A 17,478-nucleotide genomic window follows, 5' to 3' on the forward strand; every position below is an offset into this window, starting at 1 on the left:
GCTGTGTCACTACTGGCTCGTCCCGCAAAAAAATTAGCCCTCACACTGGTGTTGGACGATAAAAGTCATGTCTGCTGGAGCATGGCAACACAAAAGAGGGAAAAGATTTTGTTGTGAAATGGAAAAAGAACATGAAGAGCTATATAAATTGGGTATCACCATAATTGTACCGACCTGCAGAATAAAGATACCATCATTTTTTTTTACCACAAATGCCATCAAATAACAAATAAGGAAAAAAAAGTTTTTCACAAAAACCGCTGCATGTATCAACAAAAAAAAAATTTACAATATAGAAAAACAATACAGAATTTGTGTGGGTGAGAAAGAAAATGACAACTAAACCCAAATACCTTAGAAATGTAAAATAGCCTTTGTCCAGAATGACAAAAAATTCTCTAAATGTCCTGTCCTTAAGGGTTAAAAAAAATAAACACAATTATTGGCTACAAAATCAATTCGTTATTGTTTTATTTTACATTAATTTGTTGTGTTATTTTATATTAAGTTATTTGTTTTTTAATATTTTCAAGCAACGCTACAAAAAAAAAACATTAGACAACAGGGAGGGAATGGTCATGAGGGTGGGCGGAGCATTGTGATGGCGTATTATTTAAATGGTGGCTTATAAGGAGCTGAATAATAGGCAGCATTGGGTGGGGGGACAGAGGAAGAAGGAGCAGGTTGATTGTAATAACGAGGGGTAGGATGGTTGTATGCAGAAGAACTAGGTTGGGTGTAATGATGGGGTGCAGAAGGGGTATGTTGGGGGTAATGATGGGGTGCAGGAGGGACAGGTTGGGGGGCAGGACGGAGGGAAGGTGGTTGGGATGGAAGAGAGGACAGAGTGACAGAGTTAAAAACAGAAAGGAGGGATGTCTGGGTGGCGGTTGCCCCATGCGGTAATTGGGGAGCCAAAGACACTGTAGGAAGGGAGGGACTGATGCCACATAGGTTCCTTATAAGATCCACCACATATGCAGAGGCAGGAAGCTGGGCAGGGTCCGCCAGTTCGTAGGCTGCCACCGCACCCTCGATAACGGCTTGAAGTTCACTACGCACTTTGGAGGGCAAGATGCGGCAACGAGCAGCAATGCTTTTCCCGAAATGGTCAAACTGGTCATTGTGGGCATCAATACTCTGGATTAGTCTCAATACTTCTGTGCCTGGTACTCCTGCCATATGTTGTTCAGCATGTGGGAGTTGTAGTTTTGCAACAGCTGGAGACACACTGTTTTGGAAAAAAAACACTGATTTAGAGAAATTGTGGAATTCTTTGTCATTCTCCAACTTCAACATGAAGAATTAATAACCAGACATTGCCTATTTCCACAAGGATACTAAACTATCAAGCCAATTCTCTTCATAAATTTTTTTTTTGACAAAAAATAGGAAATAATAAACAGCAACACAGCAAACAGTATCCTTAAAAACAGTCCTCTGTCCGCCAGATTAACACAACTAGCAGCACACTCAACAAATGTGTCTATAGCCTTAGTAACTTCAATGGGATTCCGCAGTACTAGTCACACTGCAGAATTTTAATGTCTTATATTTTTGCGGGATTCAGCTGTGGAAGCCCTTTAACCCCTTAAGGACCAAGTCCATTTTGACATCACTCATTTCACCATAAAATGTATGGCGCAACCGAAAAAAATATTATCTATGTGGGAAAATTGAAAAGAAAACCGCAATTTAGCAAATTTTGGAAGGTTTTGCTTTTACTATTTTTTATTTACACTTTTTATGTCCCCATAGGGGACAATTTTTAGCAATCATTAGATTGCATATACTGAACAGTGCTATGCATAGGCTTAGCACTGATCAGTATTATCAGCGACCTTCTGCTCGATTTTAGACCAGGGAAGACCTGAAGACGGCCGGAGCAGGTAAGGGCCACCGGCCACAATGTTTGATGATCAGATCATCGCGGCATCACTGCGGGCGATCCAGTCATCTATTTTAACGCCTGCACTGCCGCAGATGCCGTGATCTGTACTGATCACAGAATCTGAGGCGTTAATGGCGGACATCAGCAGGTCCCTGGCTGATGACAGCAGCCGGGACCTGCCGTGCATGATGCGAAACCGGTGAAGTGCTCGCGTCATGTACATGATGTAAATGTATGTCATGGTGCGTTAAGTTCCACTGCATCGTGACGTACATTTACGTCCATTGTCGTTAAGGGGTTAAGGTGAATGCCCCCCCCCCCCCCCCCCCAACAAAAAAAATGTGGATCGCGTGCGGAAATCGCGCGGATTCTGCGGCTAATTTAAATAAAGCAATGATAAGAAATGATGCGGAATTCCACATCTGCATTAATTTGGTGTGGATTTTCGGATCTTTCGGCTGAAATTCTGGCATGCAAACATAGTCTAAGGGGTTCCGAAAGATCAGCATTAAAGGAGTAGTCTCGTTTAGGAAAATTGCGCCCTATCCAAAGGATAGGGGATAAGTGACAGTTCACAGGGCGGTCCCCGCAATCTCCTGCCCGGTGCCCTGGCCACAGAGCAGGGGTCAGCACGCGCCACCTGTGCATCTCTGGAGTACCCCTTTAAGTAGTGATTTGAACAGTCAGCACTAATAGTGAGTGTCACCTGCGCCGGCACGCAGTGTATGGAGCAGGATTGGCTACTGATCCCACCCCAACCTTCGTCCACCAGACATCTGCCGTTAATTGACATCATATGTTGGAAAGGGGTTACAATTCCAAAAATTGAACCAAAGAAAAACAACCCAGAAACCTCAGCTGCTCTGCATGTGGTGTCGGTGGTAATCGGGAAGGAGAGGCCCCACTCGTCTGCTGCTTCTGTCTGTGCTCCCGGATCAGCTCCCGGACACTGCTCCACTTCCTCTCTAGATCTGCAGCTGATAAGGGAATTTTTTTTTTTACAAAATGCCCATTATTACATAATCAGTGATACGTTGCCTTTCTTATGAGATGTATATTTGATGTATATTTGACACAGTCTTCTGGGGGTCCATGTAAATAATGACAAAATTCTCACCATCTTCCAACTGCTTGACATTGGTCGGCTTGTCCTTGTCCTTCTGTGGCTGATCAAACCGCGATTTTCTACGTTGAATTCTGGGAATAAAACGCTGGGAAGAAAAAAAAAAGGTAGGGAAACATTATATTGATGAAAAAAGGGGGGCACATTATAATTGGTGAAAAAAAAAAAAAAAAAAAACAACAACCTTTAACCAGAAACAACCAATATAAATATAAAAACAATATATTTTAATTAACCAAGCCCATTTTCACCTTAAGGACCAGGCCAATTTTATTTTTGCGTTTTCGTTTTTTCCTCCTCGCCTTCTAAAATCCATAACTCTCTTATATTTCCATCTACAGACCAATATAAGGGCTTGTTTTTTGCGTGACCAATTGTACTCTGTGATGAAACCTATCATTTTACCATAAAATGTACGGCGAACCCTCCCCCCCCAAAAAATTTTTTAGGGAGGAAATTTTAATGAAAACCACAATTTTGCGCATTTTGGAGGGTTTTGTTTTCACACTGTACACTTTATGGTAAAAATGACATGTGTTCTTTATTCTGTGGGTTAATATGATTAAAATGATACCCATGGCTAGATACTTTTATATTTTTGTACCGCTTAAAAAAAATCAAACTTTTTGTACAAAATCAATAATCTAAAATTGCCCTATTTTGACCACCTATAACTTTTTCATTTTTAAGTATATAGGGCAGTATGAGGGCTCATTTTTTGCGCCATCATCTGTACTTTTTATCGATACCACATTTGCATAAATAAAACTTTTAGATAATTTTTTATACATTTCTTTTAAATAAAAAGGTGACAAAAAAAATCAGCATTTTTGGCCTTTTTAAATTTTTTACGTTTCCACTATTCACCGTACGGGATAATTAACATTATATTTTGATAGTACGGACATTTACGCATGCGGCGATACCAAATATGTTTATAAAAAAAAAAGTTACGCTTTTTGTGGGTAAAATGGGAAAAACTGACAATTTACATTTTTATTGGGGGAGGGGATTTTTCACTTTTTTTTTACTTTTTAATTTTACATTTTTCAACTTTTATTTTACACTTTTTGTGTCCCCATAGGGGACTATCTATAGCAATCCTTTGATTGCTAATACTGTGCAGTGCTATGCATAGGACACAGCACTGATCAGTATTATCGGTGATCTTCTGCTCTGGTCTGCTCAATCTCAGACCAGAGCAGAAGACCCCGGTAGAGGGCCGGAGCCAGGTGAGGGGACCTCCGGCCGCCATGCTGGATGATCGGCTCGCCGCGGCAGCGCAGCGGGCGATCCGATCATCCATTCAAAGTACCGCACTGCCGCAGATGCCGTGATCTGTATTGATCACGGCATGTGAGGTGTTAATGGCGGACATCCGCACGATTGGCTGCCAGAACCTGCCGTGTATGACGCGAGCACCGCTCCGATGCTTGCGTTCATAAACAGGACGTAAATGTATGTCCTGGTGCGAGAAGTCCCGCCAAACCAGGACGTACATTTATGTCCGTGGTCATTAAGGGGTTAAATAGCGCCAACATATTCTGAAAAAAACACACAAACAACCCATTAAATTATAAATATTTAAAAATAAACTTTTAAATATATTGTGGCAACATATTATGCAACTCAGTACAAAGACTGCCATCACATTGATTCCTGTCCTCACTGGTGCTCAATAGCAAAATAAAAAACTTAAATGTTACGGTCATTTAATGAAACTTTTGACATGGCGCACAAACATGTCAAAAGTTTAGATTGGTCGGGGTCTCAGTGCTGAGATCCCATCAAATCTTTAAAGCAGATGTCCAGTGCTAAGAAATGTATCCCCTATCCACAACATAGTCTGACCGCTGGGACCCCGGCTCTGCGCTGCTAGAGCGAGTTTTGTACCCAGCATGTTAGCTGGTCGAAACGCACCCCCCCCCCCCCCCCCTCCATTTATCTCTATGGGAGAGGCGGAGACACAGCGTTGCTGTGTCTCCGCCTCTCCCATAGAGATGAATGGAGGGGGGTGGGGGGGCATTCGTACCAGCTGACCTGCTGTGTGCAAAACGTCACACAGCGCAGCTCACCAGGGGCTAAATCAGGGCCCGTACAGCAGATTACGGGGGGATGGGTCCCAGCGGTTGGAGGATAGAGGATACATTTCTTAATACTGGACATCATCTTTAAATATAGCCAGGTGAAGCATGCGGCAATGAGCTTTACTTCCCAGCTCAGTCCCTCTTAATGCAATAGATGGGCTGCATTAGAGTCTCCAGAGACCGTCTTCTGCATTGAGCACCAAGTTGGAGAGTGAAGAGCGCTGCCATGCACTTCGCCTGGCTTTATATAATAATTGGAGGGGAGCTCAACTTTTAGACCCAGACCAATCTAAACTTTTGATATGTTTGTGCGACGTGTCAAAAGTTTTATTAAATGACAGTAATGTTTTAACCTATAAGTATATGTATTAAAAAAAAAAAAAGCACGAGTGCAGCATAACACACAAGAAAAAAAACAAGTAAAGTTTCTACAAATTTCTACAGTTTAATCTTATTAAACATGTCAATACAAGGCTCAGATGTAAGGGTCTCCACATATACATACATTATGGACACAGTCTGCGGCATCTCTGTCCCCATCCTGCTCCTTCTACAATGACTCCGGTTCACAGTTCTTTGCAAATAGACTTATGCTTTTGTTTCATCAAAATGCATGTAGCCCATTTTAACACACCCTTGGGAGGGACTACTCATTAAAAAAAATTTTATTTAACGACATTGAAACTTCAGCTTTTATTTTACATCTTGTTTGATGGTTTTTCCACTAACTACAATAAAATACATTAAAAGGGGGGGGGGGGTAAAAGGGCAATTTTACCGTAAAAACTGTAAATTATAGCTAAAAACGGCATAGGTTACTGTGTGTGAACAGTCTTAGGCCATGTTCACATGGCCAATTCCAGGTGATAGGGCTACTCAGAAATGTGCCTTCTCATGCGTTTCTGAGCAGAATCTGCAGAAAGAATAGACATGACTGGTCTTTGTGTGGATACCGGAATTGGGATTTCGAGATTTTTTGCTGAAGAAATTCCCCCGTGTGCACAGAGCAGCAGATTCCCCTTGAAATCTGCTGCTGCAGCGGAATTTTCGAACTGGATATTCCTGCATAATTCCACTGGGAAATTACGCCATGTGAACATAGCCTTAACCTCTTAACGGCTCCCCCGATATAATGCAGGGTGACAAGGTAACCCTGCGTCATATCGGGCCGGCCCCGGCAGCTAACGAGTGGCCGGTACCAGTGATGCTCGGTATTAACCCTGCAGATGCGGCGATCAAAGTTGATCGCCACGTCTAAAGTGAAAATAAACCTTTCCTGGCAGCTCGATCGGGCTGATTGGGACCACCGCGGTCCTCACACAGTAGCGAGGAACCGAAACTGCAGAAGCAGATACACCCGCTGTTTGATGGAGGACAGGCGGTGTAGAGAACCATGCAGATGTAGGCAACCATGCAGACACTGTCTGGCTCACTGGTATGGATCCACGGAAGACAACTATGCATACCAACGGCACTGCGCTCAGAAGTGAGGAACCAGAACCCCAGGCGCAGATACATCAGCCATTTGATGGATGATAGGCGGTGTACGCAACCACGCAGACCACTGTCTGGCTTACTGGCAGGGATTCATAGAAAACAACTATTCATCCCATCGGTACTTCCCATGTGATGTGTGAGAGGTGGCATAGGGAACCATGCAGACTGCAGCCTAGCTAACCTGGACAGGTCCAGAGTAGACAATGAGCCAGACCGTCGGCACTAGGGATGTAAGAAAAAATCGATTTGCGCGATTATCGCGATTTTTTGTTCCGCGATACTGAATCGATTTTAAAATTCTGAGAATCAATGTTTTTTATAAATTATTATAATTAACATTTACTGTATTTCACTCACTGAGTCACAGTCCTATTTGTCTGTCTTATTTTTTTTATAACACTTAAACTCCTGACCACTAGTTGGCAGTGTACCTGTTATCAGCTCTGTCCCACTCGCAGGCTGCTACCGCGAGACTACAGACTCAGAACAAACAGGAAGGAGAACGTACGCACTCACAGGACAACTCTCGCGGGACCTTGTTCTTTCTCAGCTAGAATAAGTTTTCCCAAGCTTTTAATAGGGAATATCGCGATATATCGCGATATATCGCCAACATGACAGTATCGCGATATATTGCGATATATTGAATCGCCACCCTGGTATCGCGATTCGAATCGAATCGCCAAATTATTGGCGATTCACACCCCTAGTCGGCACCCCGTAAAACAGTGGGTTACCGAGGCTCCTGCTGCAGACACAGCCGGTTAATGTATGCCAGGCGGCGTAGGTCAGTACTGGAGACTCTCCGACGAACACCTCATAGAGTAGTGAGGTACCGGAAATTCAAAACGCAGGAACAGCAGCCAAGTGAGGGGTGACAGGCGGACATAGGAGACCACGCAGACAACCGACTGACTAACTGATAAAGTTCTATTCCGTCGGCACCACACAGAAAAGCGGAGTACCTAGCCACCCAGTGTACCTCAGCTGTCTGATGTAGGACATGCGGTATAGACCAACATGCAGACCCTTGTCAGGCTCACTAGCATGGGCCCATAGGAGGAAATGAGGCACCCCGTCGGGCACCTCACATAGGAGGGAGATACCTGAATTCCAACCGTAGATTTGTCAGCCATATAATGGGTGACCGTAGGAGTAGGAAACCATGCAGACAGCTGTCTGGCTTACTGGTATGGGTCCGTAAAGACAGGGAGTCGGTCCGTCAGTACCGTGCACAGTAGAGAGGTACCAGAACTCCAACCGCAGACATGCCAGCCGTGTTACGGGTGACAGGCGGTTGCGGGGAATCATGCAGACAACTGTCTGGCTAACTGGTTTGGGCCTAGAGAAGACAACGAGCCATTCCGTCGGCACCTCGCAGCGCATTGAGGTACCGGAATTCCCACCGCAGAGACGTCAGCCGAGTGGTGGGTGACAGGCCGTGTAGGAAAACATGCCGACAACTGTCCGGCTGACTGGTAGGGGTCCACAGTAGGCAAGTAGTTGGTCCGTCTGCACCTTACACAGCGGAGAGGAACCGGAACTCCAACCGCAGTATAACAGCCGTGGGATGTTGAGAGGCGGTTACAGGGAAACCATGCGGACAACTGTCCGGCTTACAGGAATGGGTCCATAGTAGATAATGGAACGTTACGTCAGACACCTCACACTGCAGAGAGGTGCTGGAACGCAAGATGTGGATACACCAGCTGTTTATGTAGGACAGGCAGCGTAGGCCACCATGCAGACCAACGTCCGGCTTAATGGTATAGGCCCATAGAAGACAACAGATTATCCCATCTGCACCTCACCCAGTAGTGAGGTACTGGAACTCCAGCCGCAGACACATCAGCAATTTGATGTATGACAGGCGGTGTAGTAAAACACGCAGACCACTGTTTGGGTAACGGGAATAGTAGACAATGGAACACGCCGTTGGACACCTCCAACAGTAGTGAGGTATCGGAATTGCCGTCGCCTATACAGGAGCCGATGAATGCATAAGGCATCTCGCTCCAATAGCGGGGTACCAAGAGTGAGCCACGGCAGACCCCTGCAAAATAAATTCAGGTCTAATTCATGCCCACCGGAAAATTCCCCTGAGGACCGTGCGCCGGATGAGGGAGTCCGCATCACTAGTCACGTAAGGGAACTGGAACATGACCCCTGATTCCAAGGGAACCTGAGTCCCCGGGAACAGCCAGCCACGGTGGATTTCTCATGAAGGGAGCAATAGAATAAAACTGCAATTCAGGTGTTGGCCACAAAAGGGTGGAAACACCAACAAATGGTTTGAGTGACCAAGAATAAATGTGTATATACATATTTATACACACACACACATTTACACACACATATATATATATATATATATATATATACAAATATACACACACACATACATACACACATCCATTTATTTATTTATGTATATATTTTTTTTTTACACAGTAAAGTACGGACTCCGGCCCTACACAGGGAAGGGGGCAGTGGGCGCAGGGCACTTAGCAAGAGCTGCCCATAAGCGCAGGACTGTCCTCCGGAGGGGCGACGGCTCACAGTGAGCTATAATAGCCTGTCAAGCCGCCGCTCTAGAGGGGTTAATAGAGGACCACGAGCTCCCGCTGGGAAGCTGCCGCCGGAGCCAAAACAGTGTCCTACACCGGCCCTCGCAACAGGGAAGGGAGGCGGGACAAGAGGACTGTCATCAGCACGCGAGCTTGGGAGGAGGAACTCAGATCTCCCCCGGCTCGCACGCTAAACAGGGAAGGAGAAGGGCGGGGCCACCCACCACATGAGGAAATACTGAGAGGCGGCCATGCGCCACCAGGGACATGGACCCCGGCGGCGGAATCAGCAACGCCTGATCAGAAGGACATTTTTAAACCTAAAAAAAAAGCCATCATATGGATCTGTAGGTGCAAAACTGAAAGGGAAAGGTGAGGAGGAAAAAAACGAAAGTGCAAAAACCATCAGTTCTTATGGGGTTAAAGTTACTCAGCTATCTGCATTAATTTAATAGTTATTTTACTTACAGGGATAGACTTAGATGCAGTTTTACCTCCAGAACTGAAAAGAGAAAAGCAAAAAAATTAATTAATACATAATTTAAGGTTAAAGTGGTTATCCAGGAATAGAAAAACAGAGCAATTTTTTCCCCCAAAACAGCACCATACCTGTCCTTAGGTTGTGTGTGGTATTACAACTTAGCTCCTTTCAGTTCCATGGAGCTGCGCTGCAATACCACACACAACTTGAGGACAGGAGTGGTGCTGTTTTTACAAGAAATCAGCTCTGTTTTTCTAATCCTGGATAATTCCTTTAAAACAATAGTATGCACTACTACTACTGCACTGCACTACTACAGTGTGAACCAAGTATAGATTCAGGTTTCTTACGGCCATTGTGGTTGTAAATACAATTGTGTAGTAGTAGTAGACGATCCATTGCTTTACTGAATCAGTAACCCACATTGATGGCAAAGGGTTACTGTCATTTTATAAAGCGATGGTATATTATTAGGACGTACCATCACTTAGTGAAAGATGCTACTCCTCTGGAACCCCCCATTCTATAGGATGAGGAGCCTGAAGTGCCAGTCAATTATAATCTTATAGGAACATTTCCGAGAGCGGCAATGAAGTCTAAGGCTTGCAGCGGAATTATTGCAGCATTGCGGAATTCCGGTGGAATTACTGTGTGCTCAAAACACAGAAAGCCACCAAATTTCGAAGCACCAATGAGTTCAATGAGATTCTGCCCAAAATTCTGAAAAATTTATAAAAAGATATTAAAAATTTTTTAAATGTGTAAATGGGACAGCGGAAACCCATTGAAGTCAACGGCAGTACATTTCTGTGGCATTTCCAGTGGAATTCGGATGTGTGAACTTAGCCTAAAATGGCTTATCTAGTGTTTTAAAAACACAGTTGCTTTCTTATAAAAACAGCGCCACACCTGTCCTTGGGTTCTTGTGTAGAATTACATCTTGGCTCCATTCATTTCAATGGAACATAGTTGAAATACCACAGACGAACTGAGGACAAGAGTAGCACTGTTTCTGGAAGAAAGCAACTATGTTTTTCTTTTGTTTTTAAATCCTGGAAATTCCTTAATGTAATAGAGACTCCAGGATCTCCAGGGACTCCATACTCCTTTAAAGGGGTTCTTCAGGGAAGTGTATATTTATGTGTGTATATATATATATATATATATATATATATATATATATATATATACATATATATATATCTCAAAAAGCTCCAAAGCCATACTTCCTGGTTATGTTCCCTGTAAACCATCCTGCCCAATATGCATGGCTCATGTGGTCTTCTCTGGCTTCATGATATTCTTTGCTACCTTCTTTCTCCTTGCCTAGATTTCCAAGCAATCATTGCAGTTCTGCTCTGCCAGCAGCTCACTCTCTGAGAGAAGCCCCCACACTTCTACTCTGAGAGAGGTTCGGTATCTGATTGGCTGAGACTACACACACCTACCAGCACTAAAGAGAGCATGATCAATCAGTAAAGGGCAGAAACCACATGGTCTGTGTATCTCATGAGGGTGGGGGCTGCTTTCAGAGAGGGATTTGGACAGAGAGAGTGGATAGCTGGATGATTTCATTCTCTCACTTCAAGCAAGTAAGGGAAAACCAAAGAGGGGAAACTCTATATAGCTGATGAATGATATTTAGACAATTAAATAGGTTGTTGAGAGGGAAATGATAGGCTATGGGTTTAGTTCCCCCGAATAACCTTTAAATTTTATTTTCAGTATCCATGGGTATGCATATGTATAATGCTGGGAGAGTTTGGCAAGAACTAGCCACTTGACATAATGCACAAGTTACAACAAAGCTACTCACAATGGTTGGCGGTCATCAGTTCCATCTTTTGGGAGATCCCATTCTTGAAGGGCAATGCGCCATTCATTCAAACGTGCACGAAATATCTTGCGGGTGACTGTTCTACTAAACCTATCTGGAGTTCGTGGATGCCATGACTGTCTTGCATGTCTGGAAAAATAAAATGATAGCAAAATACAGTGTAAATTCACATAGACAGAAAAGAAAGACGTTAAAGTCATCTATTTATGGAAAGTCTTAACCCTGATTGAGCGATTTTTCATTTTTGCAATTTCGTTTTTTTTTCTATAGCCACAACTCTTTCAATTTTCTACCTACAGACCCATTTGAGGCTTGCTTTATGCAGGACCAATTGTACTTTGAAGTGACATCACACATTTACATCCCGTACATGACACGAGCACCAGAATGGCGCTCGCATCATGCAAGGTAGGTAACCGCCAGTAAAGGCAGATATCAGTTATTGTGCTGATGTCCACCATTAACCCCTCAGATGCTGTGATCAATACAGATCACGGCATTTGCGGCAATGTGCAATGCAAAGATGGACTTCAATGGAGATGCCGACTTAGAGAGGCGCAGATCACAGGACAATCAAGGTAAGTAAAAGCAGTTTATTCTCCCAACATGCAACGCTTTTCACTGCAGCAGCAGCTTCATCAGGCATAACAAGGAACATATGGATGAGGAATTTATCAGAATGGTGAGAGGACACCTCAGAGGGAAACGGGGTGGATGGAGGGGGGAGGAGAGAGGAGGGGAGGGGGAAACGGGAATAATGAGAAATGACTGTCATCTCACCAGCGGACAAATTCAACATTCACAGATATATATGGTGCATAAACTTTATATATATAAAAACCAATATATAATAATTAAAAGTATGTTAAAAAAGAAGATTAGTTAGGAGTAGCCGTATTAGTCCAGTGATGCAAAAAGCAAAATCATCGGTAGTTGCAGTATCTTGTAATACCTTTTTTATTGGACTAACAAGATTTTGTAGAGACAAGCTTTCGGGATTCCTCCCTTTATCAAGTCATAAGCATTTCTGAGCTCACAAGGAGAAAACACAGGTTCTATCTCACAAAATATGCAGGGGTTAAAACAACATTAGTGGAGAATGGACATTAAGTTGGGCCATAAATTGTATAGCAATAGGACGATAGATACAGATATCTGTATCTATCGTCCTATTGCTATACAATTTATGGCCCAACTTAATGTCCATTCTCCACTAATGTTGTTTTAACCCCTGCATATTTTGTGAGATAGAACCTGTGTTTTCTCCTTGTGAGCTCAGAAATGCTTATGACTTGATAAAGGGAGGAATCCCGAAAGCTTGTCTCTACAAAATCTTGTTAGTCCAATAAAAAAGGTATTACAAGATACTGCAACTACCGATGATTTTGCTTTTTAAAAAAGAAGTATATATAAAAAAAAAAAATATATATATATATATATATATATATATATAACGAATGAGAAAATAGAGAGCGGTCGCGGAGAATTCAGCGAGCATTCTCTATGGTCTCATTCAAACCATGCGGTAATAAAGTAGACAAAATAAAAATCCAATATGACTCACGATTAATTAAATATTGAAAACGATTTGGTTTAGAGAGTGGAACAGATTCAAGAATAATTAAGCGAAGAGACGATATGTCATTTTTGTGCACATGAGTGAAATGACGTGACACACTATGAAGTGTGAATTTATTCTTAATGTTGGATCTATGCTTAGACATACGGCAGCGTACCGTTTGAATCGTGCGTCCGACATATTGTAAATTGCAACTACAAGATAATAAATATATTGCAAATTGTGTGTTACAGTTAAGACATTGTTGAATTTTAAAAGATTTTTTAGTGTAGGAAGAAGAAAATTTGTTAGTAAATGGATCCATCATGTTGCAGCATAAGCAACGGATCTTATTGCACGGTGAGCAACCCAAAGAAGAGGATAAAACGGACATGTTAGTAGCTGAAATATTTTTTAATCTATTGGGAGCCACTAGGTTTTGAAGGTTTTTACATCTTCTATAAGTAATGCCCGGCTTCGAGGGGACTATATCCTTGAGGATCGGATCGCTCCGAATGATATGCCAATTTTGCTTAATGATTTTATGTATTAAAGGAGCCGCTCTATTATAATTAGTGATAAAATTATATTTGAAATGATTATTTTCTTTTTTATCTTTCTGTTTATTCAAAGTGTTAAAATTTACCTGTGTTTTATCTTTAACACTGTGATATGCCTGAGATAAAATTGAACTTGGATAACCTTTTGATAAAAAAAAGTTGTTTCAATATTTGTTCCTGTAAAGAAAAATCGTGATTGGTAGTGCAATTTTTGCAAATTCTGAGATATTGACCATAAGGGACTCCTTTTAACCAACTGGGATAATGAGCACTAGTGTAATCTAAAAAACTATTAACGTCACAGGATTTGAAATGAGTTTTGGTATTTATCTGTCCCATATTGTTAATTATTTCCAGATCTAAAAAATTTATATTAGTGGATGAAAAATTTATAGTAAATTGTAAACCCCAGGTATTGGAATTCAGATGGTCAACAAAATCATAAGCTTGTTTTTCTGTACCTGTCCAAAGAAAGAATAAATCATCAATATAACGTCGGAAAAATAATATATGTGGTAAAAAGATCAGAGACTGTGCTATGTGGATGGCCTCAAATGCCCCCATAACTAAATTAGCATAACTGGGGGCGAAGTGCGTCCCCATAGCGCAGCCTCTGATCTGTTGATAAATGATGTCATTAAATGAAAAAATATTATGTTTAAGGATAAATGAAATAGACTGTAACAAAAAAGATGCTTGATCAGGCTGTAAAGAATTGTCACCAAATAAGATGTCTTTTATAACATTAACAACCTAAATCGGTGTTAATGTTAGAATATAAAGAACAAACATCAAGGGTTAAAAAACGAAAATGATGTTGGTAAATTAATTTGTTGTAGTTCAGAAGAATCTCTGAGGTAAGATGGTAAGTCTAAAACATATGGTTGTAAAAATAAATCAACAAAATGGGACAGATTAGATGTAAGGGAAGAAACACCAGAAATAATAGGGCGGCCGAGTGGATTGACGGAATTTTTATGTAATTTAGGTAAATAATAAAAATTGGGTAAAGAAAAATGTTTGACTGTAAGAAAGGCTAATTCTTTTTTATTGAAAATGTTTTTATGGGATGCTGCGTTGATATTATTAGTGTAAATTTCATGAAAATTTTTTGACGGATCTGAAGGAAGAACTATGTAATAGTATCAGAAAGAATTCTCCGTGCCTCAAGAATATAGTCCCCGCGATTAAGAATGGTAATCCCTCCCCCCTTATCGGCCGGGCGTATAATAATTTGATCATTATTTCGTAAGGTTCTAATAGCCTGACGTTCCATCTTGGTCAGGTTATCACTGCTATAGAAATCAATATCTTGTTTTTTAATAAGATTAAATTCAGTCATGACAACAGAATAAAATGTCTCTAAATAATTCCCCTGATGGTGCAATGGGTACTTACATGTTTAAAAGATGTAATATAAGTAAAAGATTTATCAGCTTGAACAGGAGAGGGTTCTTCAACCCTGTTCACATTATGCTGAATAGAAAAGTGCCTAGTGAGAGTAAGTTTTCTAATGTACTGGTTTAAATCAAGGAACAATTGAAATTGATTGGGGTTGGACACCGGGCAAAAAGATTCATTATTTGCCAAAATATAGGAGGATAAATTAAATAATTTTCTTTTTTCTTTTTGAGAGCAGATGGATTTATGTTTAGTGGATTGTCCTCCTCTGCATCCTCTGTATGATTTTTAGTTATGGGGGCATTTGAGGCCGTCCACATAGCACAGTCTCTGATCTTTTAACCACATATATTATTTTTCCGACGCTATATTGATGATTTATTCTTTCTTTGGACAGGTACAGAAAAACAAGCTTATGATTTTGTTTACCATCTAAATTCCAATACCTGGGGTTTACAATTTACTATTCATTTTTCATCCACTAATATTAATTTTTTAGATCTGGAAATAATCAACAATATGGGACAGATACATACCAAAACTCATTTCAAATCTGTTGACGTTAATAGTTTTTTTTAGATTACACTAGTGCTCATTATCCCAGTTGGTTAAAAGGAGTCCCTTATGGTCAATATCTCAGAATTTGCATATCATCAAAATTGGCATATCATTCGGAGCGATCCGATCCTCAAGGATATAGTCCCCTCGAAGCCGGGCATTACTTATAGAAGATGTAAAAACCTTCAAAACCTAATAGCTCCCAATAGATTCAAAAATATTTCAGCTACTAACATGTCCGTTTTATCCTCTTCTTTGGGTTGCTCACCGTGCAATAAGATCCGTTGCTTATGCTGCAACATGATGGATCCATTTACTGACAAATTTTCTTCTTCCTACACTAAAAAATCTTTTAAAATTCAACAAGGTTTTAACTGTAACACACAATTTGCAATATATTTATTATCTTGTAGTTGCAATTTACAATATGACGGACGCACGATTCAAACGGTACGCTGCCGTATGTCTAAGCATAGATCCAACATTAAGAATAAATTCACACTTCATAGTGTGTCACGTCATTTCACTCATGTGCACAAAAATGACATATCGTCTCTTCGTTTAATTATTCTTGAATCTGTTCCACTCTCTAAACCAAATCGTTTTCAATATTTAATTAATCGTGAGTCATATTGGATTTTTACTTTGTCTACTTTATTACCGCATGGTTTGAATGAGACCATAGAGAATGCTCGCTGAATTCTCCGCGACCGCTCTCTATTTTCTCATTCGTTATATATATATATATTTTTTATATATACTTCTTTTTTTACATACTTTTAATTATTATATATTGTTTTTTTATATATAAAGTTTATGCACCATACATATCTGTAAATGTTGAATTTGTCCGCTGGTGAGATGACCCGTTTCCCCCTCCCCTCCTCTCTCCTCCCCCCCCTCCATCCACCGCTTTTCCCTCTGACGTGTCCTCTCACCATTCTGATAAATCCCTCATCCATATATTCCTTGTTATGCCTGATGAAGCTGCTGCTGCAGTGAAACACGTTGCATGTTGGGAGAATAAACTACCCTTGCTTTTACTTACCTTGATTGTCCTGTGACCTGCGCCTCTCTAAGCCGACATCTCCATTGAAGTCCATCTTTGCATTGCTCTTTGTCTAGCCGGCTGGCTGTGGACACTACATGCGCTCACCATTGTTGTGTATGTGGGTACACAACACTACCAGGTGAGCGGCCGCCCTATTACTTACTGTCACCTCACAGGTCACTCTTTTACTACACCATGGAGCGCTGTGCCTTTTGTCTTTTTGCTGCAATGTGGCACTTTGAATGGATGATAGGATTGCCTGCGACACTGCCGCGGGATCCGATCATCCAACATGGCGGCCTGAGATCCCCTCACCTGCCTCCGGCCGTCTCCAGGGGTCTTCTTATCTGGTCTGAGATTGAGCAGATCAGAGCATCGCCGATAATACTGATCAGTGCTATGCATAGCACTAAACAGTATTAGCAATCAAATTATTGCTATAAAAAGCCCCCTATGGGGACATAAAAAGTAGTAAAAAAAAAAAGAAAAGGTGAAAAATTTAAATCGCCACTTTTTTCCATTTGACCCCAAAAAAGCATAAAAAAAATAAAATAAACATATTTGGTATTGCCGAATGCTTAAATGTCCAAACTATAAAAATATAATGTAAATGATTCCGTATGGTGAACAGTGTAAACGTTAAAAAATAAAAAAAAAGGAAGTCCAAAATTGCTGTGTTTTGGTCACTTTCCCCCCCCCCCCCAAAAAAAAAAAATGCAATCAAAAAGTCACATATATGCAAAAGTGGTACAAAAAAAACTACAGATCACTACGCAAAACATAAGCCCTCATACACCCAAGTACACGGAAAAATGAGAAAGTTATAGGTGGTCAAAATAGGACAGTAATAAACAGACTTATTTTGTG

The 17,478-nt window shown here is 41.2% G+C and overlaps 1 protein-coding gene across 2 annotated transcripts in view; it reads right to left on the reverse strand.

Annotated features, from left to right (window-relative positions):
• Positions 1-454: 454 nt before the first annotated feature.
• Positions 455-17,478, reverse strand: part of SLBP (stem-loop binding protein) — a 56,744-nt gene continuing 39,720 nt past the window's right edge. For both annotated transcript variants that reach the window (XM_056554862.1, XM_056554858.1), the window contains exons 5-9: positions 11,463-11,612; positions 9,634-9,667; positions 3,009-3,102; positions 2,745-2,868; positions 455-1,231 (exon numbers count right to left, since the gene is read on the reverse strand). In XM_056554862.1, the coding sequence (XP_056410837.1) occupies positions 610-1,231; positions 2,745-2,868; positions 3,009-3,102; positions 9,634-9,667; positions 11,463-11,612 (1,024 nt within the window). In that variant the 3' untranslated portion in view covers positions 455-609. The remainder of the gene's footprint in view (positions 1,232-2,744; positions 2,869-3,008; positions 3,103-9,633; positions 9,668-11,462; positions 11,613-17,478) is intronic.

Source organism: Hyla sarda, chromosome 1 (assembly GCF_029499605.1).
Source record: "Hyla sarda isolate aHylSar1 chromosome 1, aHylSar1.hap1, whole genome shotgun sequence".
Lineage (NCBI taxonomy): Eukaryota > Metazoa > Chordata > Amphibia > Anura > Hylidae > Hyla > Hyla sarda.